General features: G+C 34.1%; 1 protein-coding gene across 1 annotated transcript; it reads right to left on the bottom strand.

Moving 5' to 3' along the window:
* Window positions 1-2279: 2279 nt before the first annotated feature.
* Window positions 2280-5976, bottom strand: LOC114536753. The gene is made up of 4 exons (XM_028558105.1): window positions 5859-5976; window positions 4926-5152; window positions 4208-4274; window positions 2280-2686 (listed from the first exon to the last, which is right to left on the bottom strand). The coding sequence occupies exons 1-4, from the start codon at window positions 5974-5976 to the stop codon at window positions 2280-2282; spliced, it is 819 nt and encodes a 272-aa protein (XP_028413906.1).
* Between the last annotated feature and the right edge of the window lie 7539 nt (window positions 5977-13515).

The raw sequence follows: 13515 nt of genomic DNA, 5'->3' as shown, positions 1-13515 counted from the left end.
CTAAGGAACTGAATACGTTTCTGGGAGTATTTCTGTGTAGCACATTCTGCGCTTCTTCTACAAAGTTGTAACATTGCAAATGTTTAATCTAATATGTTGAACCAAATCCAATGCGATTGAACGAAATTACGGCAAACGTTTCAACGAACGGTAAATCAAACGGTTGAACGCTTTTGGACCAATTTTCAAACGATTTTTCCCAAGCGTTCGAACGGGCAATTTCGAACGATGAACGATCTCGAAAATCGTTTCAACGAACGCTTGAAGCGTTTGAACGGCAAACGAACGGATAACGAACGATATTTTCGAACGAACGAAATAGCGTTAACGTATGTTTTCCTGTGGAAGGTCACATATATATATATATATATACAATTTTGTTTTCTCCTTCAGCCGTATAGTGCTCTACACTAAAGTGGAGCTGGGTTAAAATTTGAAATGAATTGGAGATTAAAACCTAAAAATTGTTCATTAAAAATTTGAAGCACTACAGTTCTGTTTCGAGAGGCCTGTTAAAGCTCCTTTCTCTTCAGGTGCGTGTTCAGATTGGGTTCATATGAAGTACCAGTCTGAACCATACCAATCATACCAATCTGAACACGCACCTGAAGAGAAAGGAGCTTTAACAGGCCTCTCGAAACAGAACTGTAGTGCTTTAAATTTTTAATGAACAATTTTTAGGTTTTAATCTCCAATTCATTTCAAATCTTATATATATATATATATATATATATATATATATATATATATATATATATATATATATATATATATAGACACATATTTTAAATAAAAGATTCAAGAAATTTAAAGTTCGATTCCATGAGCAAAGTGTCTATCAGTCGTTCTATTCGAGTTGTTACAGTGCGATGAGAGTACAACAGCAATCTGGAGGATAGGCAAATGAAACTCTTGGAAGGACAACAAAACTTTATTGGTGTTTGCCGACTGTTAAGAACTGTGAAGCCATTATCCAACTCCCATTGGAGTTTCCAACTGTACCTAAAAGGGGGTGAGGACATGAAACCACACAGGCAGCGTGCTTTCTTTTCCGAAAAGTACTGCGTTTCTAAAAGTGTTGATAGGGTGGACTCCGATGTTGGCCGTTGTCCCATTCTTCTGAATGCTGATCATTGCTGATTATTGATAAAACATTGATAAATGAATGCACACGAGGGCCGTCCTTAGAAGCCTAATTTGGAGAAATTTATATTCCTATATTTATGTTTAAATAATCTTAAAAACAACCGCTTTCAAAAGAAAACAGTCGAGATAAGATTTCGGAATAAATGAAAGGTACACACCCCAAATTAAGCTTCTAGCGTTGGTTTTGCGCTGGCTGCGCATGATACAATCTTGAATTAAATACTTCACCTTGCCTAAGGCTAAGAATTCTATTTTTCTATCATTTATATTCTGTTCTTGTTTGCAATATTATTTGCATCATTTTTCATTACAGACTTACTGTAAATAATTTTAATCTCCGATTTACAAAACAATGTACCTGGCGTTTCATATATTATTTTTTTTAATATTTGACAACATGGCATGTTAGCGTGAAGCTTATATGCTACTTGTGTATCTTCGGCGTAGGTTTAAAATAGAATGCGCCCTGGCTGGCAAGTGACAGCAGGAACTGTAAGTTAATCCTTATATTCTATTATGCACAATAATGTACTTGTATTGTATTAATTATTCTAAAATGAATTTTATTGTAGGAAAAAATTAAACTACAAAGTCTACGCATATATTATACTGAATGTGCGTGTAAACTTAACGTATTTTTAAAATATACACTCCTTATGTTTGGTCGCCATATTGGATACTGTGGCCACGTACGAGTTGGAGGCCTGGCGACGAGGTGCTCTGCCATATCTGAAATAGCCTTCAACCCCAAACACACATCGCACATTAAAAGTTAAAATTAGATTTAAAATTACCGACAACAACTTTTTATTGACCATTTAAAACTAACAAATAAACAAATTCTAATTACTACTTCTTTGGGTTGACTGTCCAGATATAAGATCAAATCGCACACTAGTTTAATTGGTTAGGGCCCTGACTACGCTAATAAGCGCATTAGCCACCAGCCGCGCACCAAGAATAACTTAAATTCAAAGTACCTTATTAATGACGCTATATTTTTATGGATATGATATCTCATTGACTTTGAGTGAAATTTCGATTCTCTTAGATTTTTTATATCAAGTACTTTTCAGGAGTAATAAAAACTTCATGAATTAGCAGAAGACCCTGGGAACGAGGATGGCATTACCTCAAGGCTTTGCAGCACATATGTCAGTTTCATTTTCACGAAAGATTTCCCATTCAGTCCATTTGCCGGTGTACATTTTATTACGTATAGAAGTGGGATTATGAGGCAGATTATTATCCACGTGTAACCTCAATGTGGTTCCACCGACCATTAAGAATTTTTTAGAGCATGACCAGTGCTGGCCAGACACACGCTTATTACAACAGGAAACACGCACCAGGCTATATGATTTAATCTCGCCTTCAACATCCAGGCATTTACACGAGTTTTTGTTCATCAGTTGATTTCCTCCATTTATCCACGACCATTCTTGCTTAGCGTCATTTGGGTCACAGCGCTTTCCTACAACGATGTCATCGCTTCCGGCCGATAAACATATCTTTTTTTTACCATTTTGAATGCGAAAATCTAAAAATATATGTATTATGGTGATAAAATAATTATATAGTCGAGTTCCGAATACATCTCGTTCGACGAAAAAAGCTATAGACGTGATACGTCTCCTGTTTTATTCATACACAGATCACTAATGGTCTAGATGTTTTAAGTTCTCACTTACATATAATTAAATCTCAATTTGCATGTCTTTATAGTTAGTGCATGTAAAAACATGGTCGCGTTTCTTGATGTTTGTTGCAGTGTTCCATGCAAGAATGCGATGAAAGATCACGAGGACCTTTTATCTAATTCAGGAAACTGTATTCACTTAATAAATGACCCCTTAAGGCAGTTCAAACGAATTTCATTGAATCATATCTAATTTTTGCGTCCAAATGACGCGATTAATTCCAACAAATTCTGTCGAGTCGCTTCGTAACAACATTTGGAAAAGAAGACTGGAGAAAATACTACACAGAAACCGCGGCGACCATTTTGCTTTTTACATCTTAGTGATGTTAAACTGGATTAGATTAGTAAAACGCAGACTGGACTAGATTAGTAAAACACGGACTGGACAAGATTAGTAAAACACGGGCTGGATAGATTAGTAAAACGCGCACTGAACTAGATTAGTAAAACAAGGACTGAACTAGATTAGTAAAACGCGTACTGGACTAGAACTCAAACAAATAGAAAATTTTTCATCCACCAACGGCAATGTCTTTCACCGTTATGGTGCAAACTATCGTGCTCTCCGTAAAACAGTTTTCTGGCATGCATTGAGAAATTTTTGGGCAAACTATAGATTATGTCAAATCACAATTAAACAAATTTTATCGATTCCAGTCCGCATTTACTAATTTAGTCCAGTTCGTGTTTTACTAATTTAGTCCAGTCCGCGTGCTACTAATTTAGTTCAGTCCGCGTTTTACTAATCTAGTCCAGTTTGCGTTTTACTAATTTAATCCAGTCCGTATTTTACTAAACTAGGCTAGTCCGTGTTTTACTAATTTAGTCCAGTCCGCGTTTTACCATATGCCTTGAAAAATTACAAATTTTGAAATTTGAGCTCTACTTTGTACTGTTGAAAATCTCTAAACACGTCAGATTTTCCGCTACGCTGGTCGAAATCTCACACTCTGGGACATATAATTTCACATTTATTCAGGAACCAACACTTTACAATAATTCACGTTCAAACACACAACTAATTTACAACAATGATTTTAACCTATATTTATAATAACAAAACAGGATGCTTTACCAAAAAATTATGCATTTCCCTGACGCATCTCTTACAGAACTATATACAGGATGTTCTTCCGATCTTTTCGTTCCACTACAACCCACACTTTTGTCCGCTTACCTCCATTTTCTATGCTATATGATACTACACTATTAACATTTACATAACAACTTTTTATATTAATACATATACAATTTACGACCTGAACACTATATATTTGCGCATACTATGTAAATGACTGTTTCTTGCGGTTGGTATACTCAATCATGCGTTAACCTAAATTCCACAAAATATACACTTACCATTTCCTTTTTGTTCTTTAGGGAGGTTTTTGAACGTTCCCCACTGAGATTGATTCTCCTTGCAACCCTGAAACAAGTGTTCATCATAATCTAAATAATACCGCCGAAAAGCTAATTAAGCTAGCATTCCTTCAACGAGACCTTATGTCGGTTACATTACATTATTGCGATAAGAGATAAAAAGAGAGATTCATTAAAAAAGCGAAATCGTGTTGCCTTCGATTATATATTATTTCACATCAATCACTCATTTTAGTTTTAAAAATGACGAAAGATATTAGAACAATTTTTAGGAACAGGCGAATGATTTTGCAATGTTTGCTTCAATCATGCAGGGTTACAAATTGCCCGACTTTCCCCTGATTTCATGAAAAATTGCTATAATTCAATGGCATTGTATCGGTATAACCATAACCGTACAGCTGATCTATTCTATTCCATTCTAGTTTTGGACTTGAAAGAAACATTATAGCGCCAATGATGTATAGGGGGAAATATATATAATTAATTGAACAAAAGTTGGGAACTCTTAGCAAACAAAAGCGAGCAAACATGCCATATCACAGCTGCATCCTCAACAGTGTTAACTTTTCTTTTTTACCCATGGTTGCTAATAGCAATTTCAATTTTTCAATTACAGATATAATAATTAAACAGTTGCATGCGAAAAACAAAAGTATATGCGTTTTTCGTCAACCCCGGTAAGTTGTGTACTCACACAAAATGTTTTCATGTCTTGGTGAAGTGTCCACTCTCCCTTCGCAAAAACGTCAACATCTTTTTGTGAAGTACTACTGCTGATTTGACAGTTTATTTCATCTCGTGCTAATTTAGGTCTGTGGTTGTAAGCCACACACATTTGTTCTTCCAGGCAATTTAAGGAGCATTCAATTTCAGAATGAACAACATAACTTGATATGACATCGTCATTTGATAACGGGTTGCCTGTTAAGAAGAAAATAATTCTAAACTTTTTGCCATAATTTTATAATCCTAGAGAATTTCATGATCAACTGTGTTGAACGCTGCGGACAAGCCTATTATTTTGAGTAAGAATGTTATTATAGGAGCCTTGTCTGCTGTGAAAGCAATTATGTGTTTAATGTTTTACCAGGTGTCCCAAAAAAGTAAACCCATTTAATTCAAAATAACTTCCTATCGAAATGAAAAAACTTTCATTGGTTAGAGGATAGACTAACTTAGATTTTAATGTTTTATGAACTTATCGTAGTATTTTTTAGGAATATTCAGCGAGATATTACTTTTCAAAATCGGTACATTATTTCGGGATATGTCTACTGTATATAAGAAACAGAACTTTATACATTAAATGTCTACTGAATTTTTTTTTTTTAATCGGGATATGTGCATGTCTACTTTATATATGCAAAATATGCTCTATTACTCTTACTTCACTACATAAATATTTGTATACATAATATTATGTCATTCATCATCGTTTCAACATAGAAATTTTTTTTCAACTGATGTTCATTTTTTGCGGGGTTTCTATATATATTTTACTGCGAGATTATAAATACCAAGTTTATACCGAAAACATACTATTTCTTATTCACACGTCCCATTAAACAAGGTAAACGCATGGATTGTGTCAAGCTGATAAATCATCGATGACAACATTGCTACTCACCGTTTTTCCTCACTGTTTTGAAATATTTTTGATAATCAAAAGATGATTTCGATGATTTTGCTGCGGTGTAGCAATCTATACCTTTCAGCAACAAGAATTGAACCAAAATTATATACATTGGCACTCGTTCAGTTTAGTGATTTTAAACTAGAGATGAGCGGTTGAACGTCAGTCCACGCAGTGAAACTCAACACACGAGTTGAGATGCAACGTACGTCTGTAAATACGGAAAGATAGAGAGAAATATTAACACCTGCGTCTATTGTTATGGACATACATCTATCATTATGAAAGTTTTATATTGATAGTATTATTAATATTTAATTTATATATACTCAAACAAATAAACTTGTTCTATTCTCATATATAACCCGCAAGCTAAAATAATTGTTTTTAAGATTTAAAAATATTCAAATGTTAAAGAACTTCAATATCAATGATAAATCTTATATAATTATAATCAATGACAAATAGCTACTGCAATATCATAGGCTAAGGGGAGTGCTATTTTGCCATTACACACTGGCACTCTTGCCCATAGACATTCAAAATCACACTAATATCCACAGCTACAGGCAATCATCATGCAGAAAACAAAAATAATTGCGAAAACTCAATAATTTAAAATTGTACTATTTGCCACTGTAATTCTCATGAGAAAAATTAAATTGAAGTTCCATACATTTTAGTCCCTTATTATTTATTGATTACAGAAGACATATAATTGATAAGTGCAATAATAAAAAGAATTAAGTCGTGCAATTATTGCCAAACCAATTCGTTTGATTTTGGCATAAATTCCAAATCCAAAATCTAAATCCTTATATATGTCATATTTGGAAAAGAGAAATTAATCAATCAAAATAACTTATTTTCCTGCAAATTTTAATAAAATGAGTAATAATTTAGAATCATGTAAAACTTTTCGCGTGAAAGAAAAGGTGCGTGCGTAAAATAGGGTTGTCATCTCGTGCATAATTATGTGTACAAATTAAGCTGCACAGCCTTTACTGACGAGGCGTTATCATCATAATATATATATATATATATATATATAATATATATATATATATATATATATATATATATATATATATATATATATATATATATATACACCCATTTGCAAAAACGTTGGCCGCAGATAGATAGATAGATAGATACTCGAAGTCTAATTAGAATTGCATATGAATACATTTGCATAGGATTTCAATCATATTACACAACATATGCAATTAATTCTAATTAGATTTCGGGTATCTATCTATATATATCTATCTGCGGACAACGTTTTTGCAAACGGGTGTATATATATATATATATATATATATATATATATATATATATATATATATATATATATATATTTATTTATTGAAAGACTAGCTTAGCTACTATGAGTTTCACGCTATAAAGCGATCGTCAGGCTAATGATAGGTCTAGTTGCTATTCTCTATATTTACATCGTGATATAAGGTATCGGGTTACGTGTGAAAAGTTCAGAGCGTTTGTTCAGCAGAGATTTAGTTTAGCGTTTCATAATGTATAGCTTCTCTTCAAGGCAGAGGTTACATCTTCTTGAGCCGGCTTTGTAGGCTGGGACGGTTTTCAGGAGGGACCATGTTATAGAGAATGCTTTCTTAGCTTCCTTCATATATATATATATATATATATATATATATATATATATATATATATATATATATATATATATATATATATATATATATGGTTATATGGTATATATAACCAGCAAACTACAATATTTGTTTTTAAAATTGATAAATATTCAAATTTCCAAAAATTTCAATATCCATGATAAATTTTACAATCTATATGGCAAAAACTGCAATATCATGGTCTCAGGGGAGTGCGATTTCGGCATTACACACTAGCAGCACTCTTGCCCATGGAAATTAAAAATCACTTTAATATAGCATTTACCCTTCATTAAGGGAAAACAATACTGAATTACGCTTATTGCATATACTTAATAGTGCGCTTCTAACTTCAATAAGAGCAATAAAATGTCAATTGGGCGTCATGGGAGTTCAATAAAACAACGATTTAATTCACGCCAACTTTTAACGTTCAAATGTGAGAGTCAAGTAATAATAGCATGTAGGGAAGAATCATTAGTGCGATACGAATAACAATAAGGAAAAACCATTGATTAATAAATTTTAAATAATAGTGTATTTTCAATTAACTGAAGTTTACATTTTTATTATGATTACCATTCAATGACAAAGTTTTTGCAAGACCCAGACAAACAGTTCATTTAATCATTCTTGAATATTTTCTCTCGCTAGGCATCGTGGCATCAATTGAAACTAATGCACTTTTTGATGGTAACGAAGAACGGAGCATTCTCTGCTGTGTATTTTACGTATTCTTCCGCAGCCATAATATGGATGCTATGATAAAAATCGATCCAGTGAACGTCTTTTTATCCTGACATGCATTCCCATGTTTGTTGAACTTTCACATTTCTGCCTAAATTTACAATGGCACGAACGAGAGTTAAGTTAAAAATACATTATTACTTTTAAATAATATATGGGTTTTCTTATTGCTATTCGTATCGCACTAATAATTCTTCCTACATGCTATTGTTATTTGACTTTCACATTTGAGCGTTAAAAAATGGCATAAATTAAATCGTTGTTTTATTAAACTTCCATTACTCCAAATTGACATTTTGTCATCGCTGTTATTGAAATTATTGAAACGCATTACATATTGAGTATTCATAAGCGTTTACTTTATTCAGTATTGTCTCTCCCTTAATGAAGGGCAAATGCTGTAGCCAATACAGCTATGGCCAATCAACATACAGAAAACAAAAAGAATTTCGAAGTTAAATCATTATAAATTTCACTAATTTCAAATTTTACTATTTGCCACTGAAATTGTCATGAAAAAAATGATATTGAAGTTCCATACATTTTAGTCCCTTGTTGATAACAGAAGACATATAATTAATAAGTAATAAAAAGAAATAAGTCGTGCAATTGTTACCAAACCAATTCGTTTGATTTTGACATTGAATCCAAATCCAAAGTCTAAATCCTTATAAATGTCATATTTGAAAAAGAGAGATTGAACAATGAAATTAACTTATTTTCCCGCAAATTTTAATAAAATTAGTAAAAATTTGGAAATATGTAAATTTTTCCCCGGTAAAGAAAACGCGTAAGAGGAAAGTAGCCTTCAGTGAAAGCAAATGTATATACCTGCGTAAAATAGGGTTGTCATCTTCTGTAGATTATCACAAAAATGTGACACAAGTTTGCTTTTTAGAGTCAAAATAGTTTATATACTTTGCCTAAGTTAGCGGGAATACGGGGCCGGCTTATTTTATTTTATACTTAGCAAAAGTCAGAGAAGAAGGTCAGTCAAGTGGAATCAGCCCAGATGAAGATGAGATTGACTCGCTATTAGAGGAAATTTGTGATAAAGAAAATGGATGCTTAACCCTCCTATTACAACCAATAAAAAGAAAGCAGAAAATGACAGAACCACAGCTAATTAAATAAGACTTCAAACCATGGAAACTGTAAGAGAGACTACTAAAAGAAAGGAGAAAAATGAAAGGGAGCATACAATTGTTATTGCAAAACCAAAGCCAAATGCAGCAACACAATCAAGAACAGAAGAGACAACAGCAACTTCAAGAACAACAGCATGCACAAACCATGCGACAAATGTTCCAATAACAACAAATGCAGAGTCAGGCCTTGATAGCTCTCTTAGAAAAATTTGCTAACAAATAGGACACATGAAGGCATGCATGTACACTTCCGTAAGTTGTGTTATTATTTATAGCTTTTTTAACTGTTAAATTTAGAATATAAAAGCTCCTCTATTTTATTTTCTGGACAATATGGACAATGACAATGTTAAAAAAAATTGGAAATACAGAACTATTAACCCATTTAAATTAATGTTTGCAATTCCAACGTAATAAATACAAGTTTGTTAAACTATACTCTTAACATTTGCATTTGGTTGGTCAGATTTCCTTCTCGAAATGATGCCTGTAGGTACACCCTTGAGGGATATGCTGGATCCCAAAAAAAAAATTTGGATCGCCTCTTGTCGAAAAAGCTTCTGCGTTCTGTTTCTAAGGTCTGCAGCAGTCCTGACTCAGCCAACATTACCAGCATGCTGTCTTTTCCTGTAATTTAGTGTAAATTCCTCTCCTAGCAACATTAAAATACAGTCCAATTCATTTTTAAATTACCCTCTTTAAGAATGCCTTAAAATAACTTTAAAATTGCAGTACGTTTATTATACCCCACTCTTCAACATCTCCTTTCCGTGCGTGTCCTTAAGTATATCTGGAACGTATATAGCCTCTAAAGGGTTTTCATTTTAACCTACAGGTCCATATAAGCTTTGCAATCATTCCGTTTGGGACAACAACAGACTGAAATTTCGGGGAATGTGCTTTCCTGTGTCCTTTAAAAACCAGCCTCTGGTTTTGTCTAGGCCTGCAGATCGGACGGACTGTTTCATCATTGTACCCAAAACAGTTTTGTTATTGGGCACCTTTTTGATGAATGGATGTTGCGTAAACTTCTCAGAAGGCTGTTGTTCCATTCAGTTATGCGGTGGTTATGAGTTTCGTAGATGTAGTTTAACACATGATTTGTAATCATGCATATATTTCGGAAACAGATCTTCTGAATAGGGTTATCACATCGCCGTACCTGCAAGGATAGGCGAATCGCTTCATCAACATACGCAAGCCCTCCATATCATCAGCAACACTTCGCTGGTACATCTTGAACGAGGAAGGAATCTGTAGAGCATTAGCTGATGAATGAAAATATTTTTTTCCACTCGAAAATTAGCCTTGCTTTCAGCCTCCAACAGATCGTTGAAATCGAACTTGGGGGTGTCTTTGTGGGTGAAATCTGGATTTTTGAAGTGAAAATAATCGTACAATAACACACATTCATCGCTTGAGATAATTTCATCAGCATAAGAGTAGGCTATAATTTCACGAAATTTCCTAAATGACATTTTGTTCACGTCCCCGTTTGTTTTTGCTTAATGATTTGTTTTTCGCGCTAAAACATCGTCCTCGGTCCCGTCTTTCGCGGTTAAATGGAGTCGCGTCGTTGTGAGATTGTTGTCTGCTCAAGTTCGCTACGCTTTCTTGGGGGCATTTCATCTAATAGTTTAAGAATTAATATTGAATTTGGTGCAATATTTTTATTCAAACTGAGGTTTTGGGTTATTTAACACAGAGGGCACACAATTCTGGCGATATTTCGACTTTATTCCAAAGTCATTCTCAAACTAATTATCTATTTACGAGCGTTCTTCGATGTTTCATCAGGGTGAGTAAAGAAGTAAAAAAATTATAAAACTGTGTGTGAGGTTTTAATAGTATTGGCTCGGTTTGAATTGCCTATATCAGAACGGCCTATATCACTTGTGGGATCTTTACAGATTTGAATAGGACTTGAAAAATTAGTTTGTAAGTTCTACAACCCTTTTTGATGTAATCAAATAGTTTCGAAAATACGTCGGTTGGGGGGACTGGGACTCAGGAATGATTTGCAAACACGCCGTCTTTTATAATGTAAAAATGAAGAGTTTCACTGGCGATATAGTTTGCACTTTTCAAGAACAAAATGCGGGAACGGTGCGTTGTGTATGGCTGTAGCAACTGGGCGAGTTTTTCTCAAAATATTTTACGTTATTGGAAGATCGAAGTAAAATTACAATTGATTATATTATGTTTGACAAGAACTCCATTCCTGAGTCCCAGGTCCTCGAGCACGACAGAAATTTAGGCAAATCGTCATGTTTAGATGTAAATATTTCCGAAACTATTTAATTAAATCAAAAAGGGTTGTAGAACTTATAAACTATTTTTTCAAGCTCTATTCTAATCCGTAAAGATCCCACACGTGATATAGGCACTTTAAATTGTGAGCGTGTACTTAGTAAGCTTTTTTTATTTAAGTTAAAGCAGCTGACGGCGTTGCACCTATACTTTCTATTCACTTAATTGTTCTCCTGATTCAAAGTAGGAATGATTTCAATCATGTTAGGGGAATTTTACCTTTGCTGTTGCTTGTAATTGCAAACATTGTCATTATTGAATTCAAAGAAATGTTCCCCGACGAATTGCGAGATAATCGTATAAGAAGTTAGTTTGTTTCGCATATATTTGCTTCAAGTGCATGGTCGTGAAGATTTATTTAGGTTTTATCAACACCATGTTAATTGTAGAAGCTATAGCTTACACTTGCTTCCATCATCGTACAACTCATTGCAACTTTATGAAATAAATATACAGATAAATTGCAGCAAAAAAAACCACAAAACACAAACTCCATGAAAGCATCACCAGAAATGCAGCCCATGTAACATGGGTGCCAAGCATGCGCGACTTATGGGTAATTTAGGTATTCGATATATGGAGTCATCTCTAAGAATGGGGAATCATTAAAATTTGCTTTCTATCTAGCCCGCAATCGAACTGTCAAGTTTCCACGTCCAAAACATCATCAATTTTATCGATCTTTAATCACTGAAAATTTGTGGGCAACTTGAAATGCCTATGTATATGTTCCCGAGAAGGAATATTTTTTTATGATGGGCACCGTATGGGAAAGAATATAGTATATTACTGATATTAGACTCATCTTAGGCACCGTAAGGCCCGTTTACACTTGCAATTTTGCCACGATTTCATGCGCGATTTTCTTCTTTTGAAAGATATAAACGAGTGAATTAGTTATGGATGTTCGAATAGGAAATTGCACACATCAGGGCATTAGCAACTAATTACTCGTTCACATCTATCTATAAGGAAGAAAATCGCACATAAAATCCCAGCAACAGGCCTAGACAATTCACATATCAGTTCGTTGCGGGCGGGCTTCGGCAAATGTCCACGTCAGATCTGGCTCGTAAAGGCCCTAGTTTTATTTACATCGCATTTTAGGTTCCCCAACGCGATGGGGTTTGTCAATTTCGCAAAGTGATATTTGATTGCCATTATTTTTTTTAGCTGTTGCCGGAGTCGACCTTGTTTTCTTTCCACGGGTGAATTCCTAATATTATGAATGAATCTCTTAACGCTAGCGCCAATCTTAAGGTCTTCTGTAAGCTGTATTTCTCTAAAGAAAGCGTATGACAATCTCCACGGGATGATTCACGCACAATAATAAGTTTATATATTTTATTCACTCCCTCCTTCTCCCATATATAGACTTAATTACCCTAAGGGATGTAGTGTTGATATCCAGTGGCGTAGCCAACATGACGATTTTCTCCCGCTATCAAATTTCGAGTTTTTATAATTGTTCATTTCCCTAGAAATGTAATTTTTTCACAATCAATGAACACCAAAATATTGGCATAGCGCGGGACAAATCGTCAGGCTGGCTACGCTACTGTTGATGTTCTATATTTTCTTTTTAAGATATAGAAAACTTTTTCCGTGTTTCTATACAGTTATAGAAATACGCGTGGAAGCTTGGGAGAACAAGAAATAGCCAGTGGGAAAACAAGCCCATTGGGCGAGTTTTACTACTTTATTTCGAGTTCTCCCAAACTTCCACAGGTGTTTCTATTACTGTATAGAAACACAGGAAAAATGTTTTTTAATTCGCCTATAATCTAACTCAAT

The sequence above is a fragment of the Dendronephthya gigantea genome, unplaced genomic scaffold (assembly GCF_004324835.1).
Source record: "Dendronephthya gigantea isolate DGI-Jeju-01 unplaced genomic scaffold, DenGig_1.0 000144F, whole genome shotgun sequence".
Classification (NCBI taxonomy): domain Eukaryota; kingdom Metazoa; phylum Cnidaria; class Anthozoa; order Malacalcyonacea; family Nephtheidae; genus Dendronephthya; species Dendronephthya gigantea.
This window is presented reverse-complemented; position numbering and strand designations above follow the sequence as displayed.